Source organism: Salvelinus fontinalis, chromosome 5 (assembly GCF_029448725.1).
Source record: "Salvelinus fontinalis isolate EN_2023a chromosome 5, ASM2944872v1, whole genome shotgun sequence".
Taxonomy (NCBI): Eukaryota; Metazoa; Chordata; class Actinopteri; order Salmoniformes; family Salmonidae; genus Salvelinus; species Salvelinus fontinalis.
Genome location: NC_074669.1, coordinates 41970684 through 41986595, shown reverse-complemented (window position 1 = coordinate 41986595; position 15912 = coordinate 41970684). Strand labels below are relative to the sequence as shown.

At 45.4% G+C, this 15912-nt stretch overlaps 1 protein-coding gene across 1 annotated transcript; it reads right to left on the bottom strand.

Moving 5' to 3' along the window:
- Positions 1–640: 640 nt before the first annotated feature.
- On the bottom strand, positions 641–11780 carry spag5 (sperm associated antigen 5). Its single transcript, XM_055923477.1, has 21 exons — positions 11681–11780; positions 11056–11116; positions 10784–10909; positions 8559–10684; positions 7737–8391; positions 7519–7611; positions 7271–7405; positions 7018–7111; positions 6730–6877; positions 6565–6615; positions 5392–5566; positions 5019–5152; positions 4656–4824; positions 4337–4568; positions 3945–4083; positions 3374–3506; positions 3006–3086; positions 2673–2822; positions 2295–2369; positions 1395–1475; positions 641–804 (listed from the first exon to the last, which is right to left on the bottom strand). Exons 2-21 carry the CDS (start codon positions 11092–11094, stop codon positions 733–735), a joined length of 4908 nt encoding a protein of 1635 aa, XP_055779452.1. The 5' UTR covers positions 11095–11116; positions 11681–11780; the 3' UTR covers positions 641–732.
- Positions 11781–15912: the final 4132 nt, after the last annotated feature.

Sequence of the window (15912 nt, the reverse complement as noted above, 5' to 3'; positions counted from 1 at the left end):
TCAGTGGGCTAACAAATGATAAATAATTGAAAAATATATCTTTGGAAATGTTCGTTTTTTTACACCTAAAATGAATTCCACTTCACATCATTGTAATGTCAATCCATCAATTCAGTAATGTATAAAAGTGAGAGTAACATATTGATGTAAAGTCATACTTGTACTGGTAAACTGTACATAATAAATACAATGTGTGAATGTACTTTCATGGAAAACCTAGAAACATTTCAATCCAAGTCAATTCTGTTGAAGTTTAGATTTTTAAATGAACTCAGTGGAGAGCGGTTGGAATCATTTCATTGAGTGTTCCAAGTCTATCAAACCAGAACGCTCTGTAATATTATGATGACTAAATGGTCCCGTGTGGCTCAGTTGGTAGAGCATGGCGCTTGCAACGCCAGGGTTGTGGGTTCAATTCCCACGGGGGGACCAGGGTTCAATTCCCACGGGGGGCCCGGGATGAATATGTATGAACTTTCCAATTTGTAAGTCGCTCTGGATAAGAGCGTCTGCTAAAATGACTTAAATGTAAATGTAAATTTGATGCCATTTGCAATTGCAGAAGTGTTCGGCTGTATATTGTAATGCTGTAAACATTTACAATACAGTTAACATAAATAAATTCCATCAAAACTACTCATACGTGTTACCGGATTCTTTTATTTGTACAAATAGGTTTAAGAAAACATTTTTAAAAAACAACTGATTAAAACTTCAGTTTATAATATGACATTAACCAAGATATTCGACTAGAGTCTTGAGTTCCTTGCAGTTCTTGACAACGTCAGGGACAGAAGACAAAGTCTGTAGAGAAAGAAAAGGAAAAAGTGTCAAGTCTAATGCCAAACTATCAATATACACCAAGTAACACATGAATATGACAGTTTCTATTAAAGGTAGACTCAGCAAAATGACATTGCCACAAGCAGCACTGCAGATATTGAGAGATATCGGTGTTAACCCCGGTGTCCTGGCTAAATTCCCAATCTGGCCCTCAAACCATCATGGTCACCTAATAATCCCCAGTTTACAATTGGCTCATTCATCCCCCTCCTCTCCCCTGTAACTATTCCCCAGGTCGTTGCTGCAAATGAGAACGTGTTCTCAGTCAACTTACCTGGTAAAATAACGGTAAAATAAAATAAATAAATAAATGAGCAAGTTGCAAGTCTTCGCTCTCCCACAGTATTTGCGCATGTGCATGGATTCGCATCACGCTTTTACAACTTGGCAGCCACAGGACCAAAACAGCAGAGAAGTGGAGCCTCGCGCTTCAGTGCTCTTAGTTATTGTGGAAATGTACCCACTATGCTGTATACTTTCAACATCTATGTCATATCGCTGAATCTACCTTTAAATTTCAAACAGAAAAATGTATATCCCTGTACTCTCACCTTTCTGACCGTCTCAATCATATCGTCAAGGACTCTAAGTTCCTTCTCCACTTTCTTCTGGTTGGTGTCGTGGATCATTTGCTGTAGAGACAGAGGGGAACATTGAAGATGGTGACTTGTGCATTGGATACCACTTACAGTTGAAGTCGGAGGTTTACATACACCTTTGGCAAATACATTTAAACTCAGTTCTTCACAATTCCTGACATTTAATCTTAGTAAAAATCCCCTGTCTTAGGTCAGTTAGGATCACCACTTTATTTTAAGAATGTGAAATGTCAGAATAATAGTAGAGAGGATGATTTATTTCAGCTTTTATTTCTTTGGTCACATTCCCAGTGGGTGAAATAATCTGTCTGTAAACAATCGTTGGAAACATTATTTGGTGTCATGCACAAAGTAGATGTCTTAACCGACTTGCCAAAACTATAGTTTGTTAACAAGAAATTTGTGGAGTGGTTGAAAGATGAGTTTTAATGACTCCAACCTAAGTGTATGTAAACTTCCAACTTCAACTGTACATATGAAGTGCTTTCCTTAAAGCTGGAATCCTTAGTTGCAACATCCATTTTTGGACTTATAAATTAATTACACACCCCATTGATTCATGAAGAATATAACATATAAATGCCTCATGAGCTTAGTTCAACTGTCATACCCCATGAGAACCCAGAATATAAGCGTGTTTAACTCCAATGTTTGTAAACACTGTAAATGTAAAACACTTTATAGCCTCATAACATGGTTAAAACTATAATTTTGATATCATAGATGGAGATGCATCCATAGCTCTGCCTAGGAAATTTGAGACTGGTTACATTTCTCTAGGCCCATCCCTCAAATGTTTACCAAATCAGAGGCGGGGTGGCACACTTGTGTATAGATCGTATAGACACTTACATGTCTCTTGGCTCTCTCCAGAAGCTTTGCTCTTCCTTCCTCAGCTTCCAACAGAGTCCTCTTTAGTCTTTCCACCTGTGGTGGAGACAGTGTTTAAGGTCCTACTGCCTGTCAAAGACAACTAGTGTTGGAGGGAGAGGATTGCATCGTCTTTCAAGGCTGCAGGGTTGGTGTGAGGGGATGTATTTGAGATGTAATTGTGGCCAATTTAAAACAACCCAAGGTTGGGTCATGTAGGGCGCTGTGGCGCATTCAGATCAAAATATACTGCGCAGAACGCCCAGTGTCTAGGTGTGGGGACAGCAGGGACATGGACACCGTAGGGTTGCCCTAGCAGTTCTTACAGGGATAACAGGCAACCTATGGTCTGGATTGTACCTCTTTCAAAAGGCGGATCTTGTCGTCCATGGAATGCATGCTGTGTGCTGATTGGTTGCCGGTGTTTCTTAGCTCTTCCCTTAGAGCCTGGGACTCCACCTGTGATTGGTGCAGTGAACGGCGCAGGTCTGCCACCTCCCTACGCAGCTCCTACAGAACACAAATACAGAACATAGCAGCAACGTAACATAGGCTAAATGGAAGCACATCATGGCATATAGTTGACAATTCACACGAGGATAAAATGTTGCCTAAGAACTTTTAGGAAGACAAAATAAAGTGAATGTAGCCAACAGAGTATTTTTTGGTCAAAAAAATGATTTAGTCCCTTACTTTGTTCTCAGATTTGTGCTTGTAAAGAAACTCCCTGGCCTCATTCACTTCACTGCAGATCCTCTTCATAGTGTCAACCTCCTGGTAAAACAGAACAAATGACCTGGGTTCAGACTCAGTCACACAGACCACTATTCACCAAAATACCATGTCAGTCAAGTAATCAGACATGTCTCATGTCCTGTAGCCAGGAAAGTAATAACAAATGTCTAGATTTCTCAGTAAAATAATCTATAATGCACAAGTATTGGCATCACTTTGCCAATATGCTCACAAATACAGGGTTTAACACAGGTAAGAAGTTAAGTGTAACTAAAACTGGTGTTTTTAGTTGTACGGTCTGATCTGAGAGCAGTGTAGTGTCTCACCTGGGCCTTGTTCTGTAGAGCCACCTGGTCCCGGCCTAGCTGGGTCTGGAGACGGCTCAGCTGGCCCCTCAGCTCGGATACCTCAGCCCTGTGTCTGTGGGCCTGGGCCTGCTGCTCCCCCTGCAGCCTACAGCTGGTATCGCAATACAATTATTGGTTAGGTTTACTCAGCGTATCCCAAACCCTGTGCATCAAAGTGTGATGATTAGTTTAATCAGCTGTGTAGTGTTAGGGCAAAAACCAAAACGTGCACCCCTTAGGGTCCCCAGGACAGATTTTGGGAAACCCTGGGTTTAACCCTAATATGATGGAACTTGACATAGGGCAGGCAGTGTTTCCCACACTGGATTCAACTTGTCAACTAATCATCAAGCCCTCAACGAGTTCAGGTGTGTTTGTACGGGGCTACAACAATGTGTGGTGTTGGGGTTACTGGAGGGTTAGAGTTGGGAAACACTGACTTATGGTGACCAGGAAGGTAAATAAAACAGTAAATAATTGAATGCTTAAAGGAGAAACTCTAAGTTTCACATGTCAACACAATAAATGCCACACACGTCACAGTGCTTACATGGTGTTGTTCAATGCCTCCTGCTCGGTGTCCTTGCTCTGTCTTAGCTGTGTGATGGTGGAGCTGAGCTCAGAGACTGTGTTAGCCAGGTCTGCTAGCAGCTCCACCACACTACTCTGCTCCTCCTCTGGAGGTACCACTGAAACCAGGAAGGGCAGGCATTTAATGACTGGGCCCAGGACACATCTATACAGACAAACAAATGGGTTGTGTTCAGTCTGGAGACGTTTTGAAACAGTGAAACAGGGGAGGTTCTACGAACTTGTCCAATAAGAACACAGACTTTAGTTTTTCGTTGTAAGGTTTTGCTACAGTGTACCCTACTGAACAGAACCCAGATACCCCCTGGGGCTACCAGCAACCCCCCTGGGGAGATGCGATGGAGGCCTCACCTTGACACTTCTTAGGAGTGATGGGGGCAAGGCGAGTGAAGGCGCTGGTCTCGCTGCCCAACCCTTCAGCTTGTGGTTCCTCTGTCATGTCTAAGGGGGGCTGTGTGTCATTGGCCTGTGCCAGGTCAGTGGTGATGGCCACCATGATGCTATCCACGAAGGAGGTGGAGGGATGACGCTCAACATGGAGGGAGGGCTGGGACACCTCGTCTTTACCACAGACCTCTGGCTTCTGAAATAACGCCACACATCACAACAGACTGAGTCTTCTATGGACTAGTACAGGGTGTGTGCAGTGTAACAGGGTGTGTGTGATTACCTTGGTGGTCAGAGCAGTGTGAACATCATTGGTCAGTCGTCTCAGTGTGTGGTGTAACAGGGTGACGTCAGTAACAGCCTGGGCTAGCTGCTCTACCAGGTCCAATTGGACCGACTGGGCTCTGGCCTGACTGTCCTCCAGCTCTGCCTGCAAAGCCTCCCTCTCAGCGCTGACACACACACGAACACACACACACAATAAGCTAAAGACAATTGTTCGTAATAACCATGTCCCATGTAGTCATATGAGACAACCCCCCCCCACACACACCCCAGAACTCACAGTTCAACTCATTAAAAATGAATAATAATGTCTAATAACGAAATGTACTATGACTCCACAGGGAGTGTTACTGGGTCTTACTGGAGGTGGCTGAGGGCTCCTTTGAGGTCCTCACACTGGATGTTCCTCTCCCTGAGCCCCTGTAGGTTAGCCCGGAGGGTCCCCTCGCTCTCCACCACCTGCTCCCTGGCCATATCATTCTCCATCTGTAGGAACTACACAGGGGAGGAGGAACAGAGCTGTTACACACAGCACTCACCACGGCTGAGTTTAGGATCAGAACACAGGAAGAGAGGGAGAGAAAGAGAGAAGAGGGAGATCTACAGAGTAAAAGAAGGAGAGAGAGAGAGACTGGTAAGGAGCAGAGAAAGAGACAGAAAAAGGTAGAGGAACTCAAAGCAAGAGAGAGCACCACCACATACAGTACTGCAGAGATATCCAGCGGTCCTCCTACCTCGTTCATCTCCATCATGCTGTTGAGCTGCACGCGGACTTCATGGAGCATCTGCAGCTGCATGCTCTGGCTGTGGGAGTGGCTCTGCAGCTGGCTCAGCTGCTCCTCGCTGTGGGCCAGAGCCTGGGACAGCTCACATACACGCTGCTCTGACTGGACCAACGCACCCTCCAACCTGGACATAGGAGGGGTTCAATGAAATGTTATAAAATGGGTTGTTTGGATCCTGGATGCTGATTGGTTGATATGCGAGAGTTGTGGGACAACTCCTCCCACAAAATAGCATGTCCTAATTCCACTGTCCTGCAGCCCAGGCAGGAAATCCACAAACTTTATATCCCTTGGGGTAAAGAAAGCATCTACTCATTAGTTTTCCATGCTACTATTTGGTTTGCAACAGTTAGGGGTTGTATAAACTACCTGTATGCCTCTATGACCTTGCAACAATGTATCATTTTACAAATGGATTTCTCCTGTGCCAGTAGGCTTGAACACAAAACGAATAATTCACCATGGAAACCGTAAACAGTCAGAATTCCATTCATTGCTTAACCAGTGCAGTGCTGCCTATGTAGGCCTATTGGATATTTAATAAATCATTATTTATTGAAGTTCTTGTATCTCATCATTGAATCTCTGCTAGCTAGCTACATACCAATGATTTGTTTAGCATAGCAACGCGGATTGAAAAGAATGATTCGAATTAACGACTGGGTCAAAACTTGAGAACTAATGACCAGAACACAAAAACAAATTTACTCGTTCAAAATAATGTTTAATGAAAAAAATCTAAATCTAGATTTTATTAATATGTTGCAACTGTTTTATAAAAGCAATAAGGCATGAGAACCCGGGGATTATCATGTGATAACTCCCTCCTAAGTGCTGTTCCCTCTGCCTTGATTCAGGCCTAAGAACATCCCTTAGTCGGGAGTTATCCCTGGGTTCTCTGCCTTATTGCTTAATTAAACTCAATGGCTAAACATGCTTTAATAGTTAAACCAATGTGTATTAATGATATGTGTGTCTTAGTTCATGTTAAATCATCTTTATAGCTGCAATGTGATGGGGCTAAACATAAAAATACATCAGAATAGCCCATTTCAATGGTAAAATACAGATTTAAATAGTAGTGTTGATGAGAGAAATGAGGTAGCTGAGGAGTTCACTTACTGGTTGGCCCGGTCGGTAGCTTGCTGGACTTCTTGCCATGACTGCTGCAACCTGAAATAACAAAGTTAAGGTTATTTTTCTCTATATATATATTTAAAAAAAAGTTTAATTGACAACTGCCATAGTTGAAGCACCATAACAGCTTAGAGTGAACTTTGAACTGACTTGGTGGACTCTGCAGCCAGGGCCTGCTCTAGGAAGGCATAGGAGGCCAGGGTAGAGGAGACGGTGGCAGACAGCTCCGTGACCTTCCTCTCCAGCTGAACTCGCTCCTCTTCTTCCTCACTCAGCTTCTGACGCAGAACACCCAACTCTGAGAGAGGGAGAAGGCGGGAGAGCAAGAGGGAGAGAGAATGACAATGCTAGAAAATAAACATATCAGCACTTATTTTTAAACTCACAATAACACTTTAAACTCAAATGCTATCTTCAATGGTTTGTTTCAATCACTACCTGAATTCATGATTGTGGCCTGCAGATTCAAGTCCCCAATCTCCTGTCTGGCATCTTGGAGACTCACGTTGGTTTGGTCCAGTTCCTCTTGGATCTGTCATGTAGAAGTGAGCCACGACGCATTGGAATGAAGCCATAACATTGTGGAGAGACGAGTTGCAGAAGATAAGAGAACAGAGCAAATATAACAGGCAGTAGAGACATTGTGAGGTGTGGGAGATGAGGAAGATGAGAGAGAAAAGGGAGGTCAGACCTGCTCTCTCGCCTCCACAGCTTGGTCTCTCTCCGAGAGGTGCTGGTCTCTCTCTCCTATAGCGTTGGCTGCCTTCTCATTCAGCTTCACCAGTATAGGAGTTGTCCTCTGGAGGAGACGCCTGGCTGTTTTCAGCTGGGGAGAATATGACATCTTACACACACGTCGTACAGAACAAAACACATTGCAACCTGTTGGATGTCTTTTCTTTCCTGACAAGACAATGTAGCCTCCAGGTTAAGACATACCTCTTGATGCAGACTGTCGTGATCGCTCATGGTTCCTCTCAGGAGCTCAGATGCAGAGTTAAGGGATTCCACGTAGGCCTTGTTCAATGCAACCTGAGTAAGGACACACATGAGCACGGGAAAACAAATACACAGCACCAAAATAAGCACAAGCCTGGAACCAGGCTATTGCCTCTAGCCCTTATCTCAGACTGTGTGTGTGTGTGTGTGTGTGTTACCTGTTCTGAGTAGGTCTTGTTCAGGGCAGCCATCAGCTCCTGGTGAGATCCCACACTCTCCTCCAGCTCAGAGATACGCACGGCACAGTGAGTCCTCAGCTGCTCGGTCACACTGAAGGCTGCGTCCTTGGCGGTGTAAGCCTCCTCCATCCGTCTCCTCATGTCCTCTCTCTGCTGCAGGGTGTCTCGGACCTTCTGCACCATCCTGCCCTGGGTCTCCTTGCACTTCTCATAAAGGGACTTCATCTGACCATACTGTGTAACCAGGCTCTGCTGGTCCTCTTTAACCAGGTCTCTTATCTGCCTCATGCTGCTGAGAGCCGCCTCAGTGTCTCCACTCAGGGCTGTCATGGTGCTCCTGGTGTCCTGCATGCTGTGAAGCAGGTTGTGTAGAGTGGTCTGATCCAGTTCGAGCTCATTAATCCTCTCCAGGGCCGTCACATACAGGTCTTTGTAGGTTACCGTCTGGCTGAGTTCAGTGTGGTCGGTCTGGACCAGCTTGTCCCTGAGTTCTGAGGGCCCGGGGCCCCTAGAGTGGCCTTGTCCCCTGGCTGTGCACAGCTGCTGCACCAGGGCCTCCACCATGATGAGAGTGGAGGTCAGCCTCTGCTCCAGCTCCTGTCTGGGGACCCCGCACAGGCTCCCAGGGGCCAGACTGACACAGAGAGAAAAAAGTCAACTCAGTTACAAACACACAGGAAATACTTGTGCACACTTCTCTCAGACAAACACCAAAAAACAATATTTACATGGTTCATATTACATAAACACAGAACATTTTACAGAGTTCTCACTCACAAACACACACAGTCCAATACTCACTTCCAGAGCAGAGTCTCGGTGCTGGTGCAGGCGTCAGACACAGAGAACTCCCTCTTCCTCTCAAACTGACCTGAGGTGTTGGCACTGCGGTCTGCCTGCCTCACCGGAGTGGTGCCAACACACATGCTGTGGCACTCTACAGCCGTGGTTCCCGCTGTAGTTTCCACTACAGGAGGGGCGGGTGTAGGAGCTAGGGCAGGGTTGCTAACAGGGTCCATCTTGCCCGATGCCAGGATGAGGAATTGGGCCATCTGGATGAGTTGCTGCTGAAAGGCCTTCTCACAAACCAACCTTGGTAAATGATCAAAAAGACCCATCTCTACTTTCTCCACCTTGGGTTGGGATTTTACATGAGGTACCTCCACTTCTACCCTCGTCTCCACAGTCTCTGTGACTGGGTCTAGAGAAGGAGGGGGCTTGCGGGTCGATGCGGCACCCACTGCCGTCGAGTTGAACTTGGGCAGAGGCATGGGGCTCTCCAGGACGGCCGCCCAGAGTCGGCTGTCTGGGTTGGCCGGGACAACGAAGCTACCCTCAGCAGAGTTGAGGACACAGCCACTGCCGTTTTCTAGAGCGGAATCCTCCAGTTGGGCGAAAGACGATTTCTGAATGCCCCCTCTTCTGGTCATGGAGTTAGTGCTAAGAACGGGGCTGAAGATCTCAAACTGTAAAGCATCACCACCACCGGCCCACCTCGCTACAGAGGGGATCTTGGGTAGCTCAGTCAACACGTCAGCAATGTTCTCAGAGCTCGCTTCGTCTGTAGTGTTGGAGAGAAGAGGAGCGCTGTCTCTGGCCCCACTGGACTCCTGCATTGAACCATGAGAACGGGAGTGAGAGACTATCGATGGGTTGTCCTCATCTACAGGTGTGGAACTCCTGGCCGAGGCTCCAAACTCATTGCAATGGGAGCGGTCAGTTTCCAACTGTATAGATGGAACCACAGCGCTGTCTTCATCATGAGAAGAACCCTGTTTGGGGCCTTCAGGGAAAAGCTGACAGGCGACATCACCCAGGTCCTTCAATGACCTTAAGGATGCATTTCCCATTGAGGGTTCACTGATGGCAGCGGTGTCCGCTTTCCACACGGCACCTTCACTATCCACATGGCTGTAAGGGTGTTTTGCATGATCAGAGAACTGCTCCTCTATGATGTTTGGGTTGACCCTGTCGTTGTACGGTAGATGACTGGTCTGATTCTCAGGTAGGAGGATAGTGTCTTCGGACACTCTGGTGGACTCTGAGACTTCAACCTCAAGCCCAGTGCAGATGGATTTGAATGTCACATGTCCTTGACCGCCAGTGGCATTTTGAACATCAGTTGACTCTTCATTGGTGTGGACCATCTCTATGGATTTCAAAGTACTATTTTGAAGACTACAATGTGTAGGTTCTTTGAAAGAAAGGTGTGCACTAGAGGAGGCCATATTACAATAGAGATGATCTGCGTGGTCGTCGATGGACTGCATGTCCAAGTCATCTACTATAACACTTTGATATATACTGCCGTTGTATGGCTGATGGTGGTTTGCAGGCTGATCCGTTGGTAGGAGTATAGTCTCAAGTGCCACCCTGGAAGCCTCTGAAACTTCCACCTCCCCTCCGGTGCAGATGAAAGATTTAAACGTTACATCTCCCTGTCCGCCAGTAACAGTCTCAGTGATGTGGGCTATATCGGTGAACTGTGGAACACTAAGACTGGCGTTTGAACCACCATTAAAGGACAGGTCAGCTTCAGTTGTGGCCAAATCGCTTTCCAAATCACAATAGACGTGATCCACATGGTTGTCACAGCATTGAGTAACCATACTGTCAGAGAGACATGTGTTATCAACATCATAGCAAGGAAGAGAAGAGATGTTCAGTTGATTCTTGGGTAGCCGGATGGTTTCGTCTACAACCCTTGAAGGCTCTGAAACCTCAACCTCACCCCCAGCACAGATGAAGGACTTGAAGGTAATGTCTCCAAGTCCACTGCTTGTATAAACAGCTGTGTCCTCAGCGGTAGGAACTGTATCACTGGTAGTAGTTTTATCACTGGGCTTTGGAACACTAGGAGAGCATAGGACCTCAGGTGGTGGAGGGCAATGTGTTAACGGGTCTGTGTAGATGAACACAGCATCATTCTGTAGGGAGAATGGGAGAAGTAAAAGGTAAAGTTTACATTTCAAACAATAGTTCAGTGAACAGGATCCATAGGCCCATAGCTTGGCTGTTCGTCATACCTTGGGTGTTTTGAGGATATTGCCCGACCCTGATCTCGATTTGAGTCTAGACGATGGGGTTGATAGATGGCGCATTTCATTCTGGACACACCTCAATGGGGTGCGTTCTCCAGATCTTGTTGAAGGCTGGGTACATTGAGAGAAGCCAACATCCAGTTATTGATAAACAACTTAGCTAGCTAACTAGTTAATGTTAGTGACTGCTATCCACAATTATGGTTGAAAGTTCTGTTCAGTAACTTCATAATACATGTGTGAAATGCAAATCTTACCATGGTCTCTCCAAATGTATGCGATCTTCTAGTTGACATGAGGGCTTGCGTGGCTGGCCTACTGTCAGAATACAAACAACCTGGCATTATTGTTGGAGCCATATCAGACCTGTTACCAACTTGCCTGGCTAGCTTGCGTTCAGATACAAGTGATGGGGTGTATTCATTGGTCGGATTCAGTTGCAAAACGTCTATTGGACTAATTCAAGTAAGTCCCTCCCCGTTTCGTTCCGTTTAAGAAACGTTTTTCAACAGAATCGTCGGAATTAATACACCCCTGATGTAGGTAGTTATGTAACGTTAACTATGGAAAATATAACGTTATTAACGTTGACTGAAATTAGCTAATACGCCTACCATTGAGCATATTATCCATTGTGTTAAATGACAGAGCTCATGCAGAATTTGAGTTTCACGGGGACATTTGTGTAACGTTCGCTAGCTAGCGAACGTTAGCTAGAGTTATCCCATAACGTTAGCTGGCTAACGTTGAGACGTGACCCTATTTAAATTATTTGGCTACAAAGCGCTGTAAATAAAAGTCGGAGCTATTTAATATGGTTAATATGAATAGCTACTTAAAATATTTCCTAAAGAAAATGTTTTTTGAATTAAGTAAACAAACCTGCTGCAGGAGTAAACGTCAACTGCCTGTTCTTCATTCAAACATGAGTAGGTTCGCTGCTATTGGCTATAAACCGTAAACGTCAAATTCAACGCCTTCACGTAAATCCATGGGTCGCATTTAACCAACTACTGCCATCTGTTGTTGTGTTTTTGGTTAGTGTACGGTATTATTTTCAAACGTTTCAGATGCTGCATGTTCACAAAGACAAAATTCAATGGAAGTCACAGCCGAAGCCCATACTGGATTTTAGTAATTTTATTCATAAGACTGTATTTTATTTTCATACAAAAGACTCAACATTCAAACATTCCAAATCAAGTTGTATACAAAAACAAACTTTTAGGGAGATTACAGAAATGTCAGATGTATCAACTGCATCTAACCCTCATTGCATCTGTCACACTCGATGATCGGTAATAACTTTTTAATACAGACACAGCAAACTTGAATATATTGAGTACTGCACTATAATCCATCACACAAAAACGACCATCCATATTCCATCATCATCAATAAACCTTCAAATAAGCAAAGCATACATTAATTTCTGTCTGACTAGCTGAACTTGTTCAGCTCCTGGATCCTGACCAGTGGTTTAGAAGTGATCCTTGTCTCCCCCCTACCCTCTAGCTCTGTGGTGCTGAAGCTCCTGCTTGCCAGACCCATCCTGATCATGGGTATCACGGCCACAGTGCAGCGGCGGCGGAACGAGCCGATGGCCGTCCTCTCCTTCAGCAGGCTATCGCTGATAGCATCCAGGGACATCTTCCTTCCCTTCTCCCGGCGCTGGTGGAGCAGGGCCCCCACAGTGGGGCTGGCCCCCAGGCGAGGTGTCCTCCTGCGGTGGTGGAGAGAGGAAGGAGGCCGGGGCTGGGCCAGGGGCCGGTAGGAAAGGCTGATCTGATCCAGTAAGGCCTCGGTTAGACTCCTCATGTCTAGCTTCCAGTCCTTAGATGGGGAGGGGGTGGTTGCCTTCCCTTCCTTCCCCTGCTTAGACCCTCCAGTCAAGGCCTTCTTTGTCTCAGGTTTTGCCTCTGGTGGCTTCACCGTTTTATATAAGTTCTCCCTCTTTGTCCATAGGGTTTCTGGAAGGGGCTTGTAAGGCAAGTCCTTTCGGAACAATGGAGGTAGACCTTTCGCTGGCTGTGGCTTCGGGTGACCTGTGACCTTGTGGTCAATGGCACAATTAAAGGCATTCTGCTTAACTGCTGTCTGGTGTTTGACCAGAACTTGACCGGGTTTATCATGACCACAAAGCCTGGGGACTGCTGCCTCAGATATGTCAGTGCTCAGACCATACTTCTTCATGGTTTTCAGCAGCAGGTCATTGATAGGACCGTTACCTACCTGAGCTGCGTACCACAAAGCCATGTGACCGTGCTTGTCGACGTGGTTCAGGTCATAGTCCAGCGCTTGGAGGAACAGCCTAACCAAACCCAGACGCCCGTACAAGACCGCATACACCAGAGCGGTTCGACCGTGGCGGTCACAGAGCCCCACATGGCCTCTGTGGACCAGGAGCATGCGTGCTACACCGAGGGACCATGACTCCCCGTCATGGAGGCAGCAGAGCATTAAAGGGGTCCTCCTCTCCTCATCCCTGCTGTTGACGTTAGCCCCAGCCTCGATTAGCCTTCTAGCTAGGATGAAGTCAGCCTTTAATATAGCCTGGTGGAGATTCAGTGGTCCCATTGCTTCTTAGGCAATTCAAGTCAACTAGTGAAGGCGTTGTTATTGTTGTTTTCTCTCTGTTCAGTGAACTCTTTACATCCGATTTAACAACACACTATTCATTAGTTGTAATTTGCTGACCTTAAAAACATCGTCTCCTCAAACGAAAATACCCACTATGTGTGTGACTCCGAGCCTCCAACTCTGTCTCACACACACACACTCACAAGAATACAAAGTAGTAGTGTGAAAGAGTGATTTGCTGTTGCTATTGGAAAGGGGAGTGGTTCTAGTAGTAAATCTATGCCAGGCAATGGAAGGCCCCCTCCATCCAACAATGACAAGTTGACCAATCCCACAGACTGTTGTCACACTGGATATAGACAGAGGGCAATTAAGTTCCCAATATAAATCCCTGAATTTAAAACACTTTATACTGGACATTGGATTACTAAAACTGAGAGGTTGACAAAGGTCAAGGGAAATACTGGAAGCAATTTTGGAATCCATATCCTATCATAGTGAACACGCCTTTACTAAACAGAACTCAACCGTAAAGATTCCATCTGATAACTGAGTTACAGTTCGTATGTGGAAATCAGTCAATTGCAATAAATAAATTAGGCCCTAATCTGATGGATTTTACATTCCTGTGAATACAGATATGCATCTGCTGGTCACAGATAACTTTAAAAAAGAAGTAGGGGTGTGGATCAGAAAACCAGTCAGTATCTGGTGTGACCACCATTTGCCTCATGCAGCGTAACACATCTTCTTCGCATAGAGTTGATCAGACTGTTGATTGTGGCCTATATCCAATGTGAAGAAGAAGAGTCTGTTCTTACAGCGGCTCCTCCAATACACTGACCTGGAGTCAGCAGATAGTCACGATTCAACCGTCCTCTGTTCCGAGTTCCCAGTTATCTTGAAAGCACCATAAATCCAGAGAATGCCAGACTTTGGGGAAAGTTTCATGACAAAATTTGCCCACAGGAAGGACCCCAGAGCCACCTTCCTGTTCAAGTGAGCACAGCACAACGGTGAGTCCAAAAATGTATTGTATACAGCTGCATAAATTATATAATATGCCTGGGAGATAAGTATACTGTAGCTAAGAAAGTAATGCTAAGTGTATGTTGTGTAGTAAGCTGTAAGTAGCCCATGTGCATCACCCTAGTCACTTGGTTCCTTTCCCCCTCAAAACAAAGCCTACTGTTCTGACTTGGTGGTGCACATTTAGCCTATACCCTGTTTTAGAAAAATGTAATAATCGAATATTGTAAGGGCTTTCATTGTCTGCTTATATGCCCCCTTCTGACTTGGTGTACAGGGAAAATACTGTAAGAACGGCCAATGTTCTGAATTCTGTTGCTGTACATTTCAAAAGTGGTGAACAAATAGATTTTTGACAACGTCTGTCTTAGCTTGCTCATTAATGTCTTAATCGAACTGACGGATTGCCTCTTATCCGCTCAATGTTCCCTTATGCCATAGTTTGCACATCTCAATTGTCAGTAGAAACCACATTTGTTCAGCAAGTCAGCCATATCAGCAGGTTTTTTTTAAAGCAGTAAATGAGGCTGAATGAACTGTTTCGATACCAGACAAGGCTCCGTTGATAGGTGTAGCAATGATAAGGATTAATTCACTCCATGGTGCTGAAAAGAAAGCTTTGCTGTTGGGACAGTTTGTGGGCACCGTTTGTCACCGTTATAGTGCAGTTAAGTATTGTGTTGTGTAGTGGCTTTGCTGGCATGCATCTAAAAAAACAAATTGAGTTTGCCCCACCAAGATTTACATGCTAAAATTATTTGACAACTTGGAACAGTGCATCATGCCATTTAGGCTGGCACATTTTCAGTCTGCGTAATCTCCAACAGCCTACTGTCACTCACAGATTCAGACTTGAGGCAAATAAGGCTATTTTCTTGCCTGCCGACCCCCCCCCCCCCTTCTATTTTGGGCACTTATTCTTTGGACACTGTGTTAACAAACCTCCAGACAAGCTTCAATGCCATACAACACTCACTCTGTGGCCTCCAACTGATCTTAAATGCAAGTTAAACTAAATGCATGCCCTTCAACCGATCGCTGCCCGCACCCGCCCGCCCGTCTAGTATCACTACTCTGGACGGTTCTGACTTAGAATATGTGGACAACTACAAATACCTAGGTGTCTGGTTAGACTGTAAACTCTCCTTCCAGACTCACATTAAGCATCTCCAATCCAAAATTAAATCTAGAATCAGCTTCCTATTTCGTAACAAAGCATCCTTCACTCATGCTGCAAAACATACCCTCGTAAAACTGACTATCCTACCGATCCTTGACTTGGGCAATGTCATTTACAAAATAGCCTTCAACACTCTACTCAGCAAATTGGATGTAGTCTATCACAGTGCCATCCGTTTTGTCACCAAAGCCCCATATACTACCCACCACTGCGACCTGTATGCTCTCGTCATATTCGTTGCCAAACCCACTGGCTCCAGGTCATCTATAAGTCTTTGCTAGGTAAAGCCCTGCCTTATCTCAGCTCACTGGTCACCATAGCAGCA

Bases quoted from the DNA above. Each gene is read 5' to 3' on its own strand.
- spag5 (XM_055923477.1), bottom strand. From the start codon at position 11,094: ATGTCAACTAGAAGATCGCATACATTTGGAGAGACCATG. The intron at 7,406-7,518 runs GTATGTCTTAAC...TATTCTCCCCAG, and splicing joins ACGACAGTCTGCATCAAGAG to CTGAAAACAGCCAGGCGTCT. The intron at 7,112-7,270 runs GTCTGACCTCCC...TCTACATGACAG, and splicing joins CTGTGGAGGCGAGAGAGCAG to ATCCAAGAGGAACTGGACCA.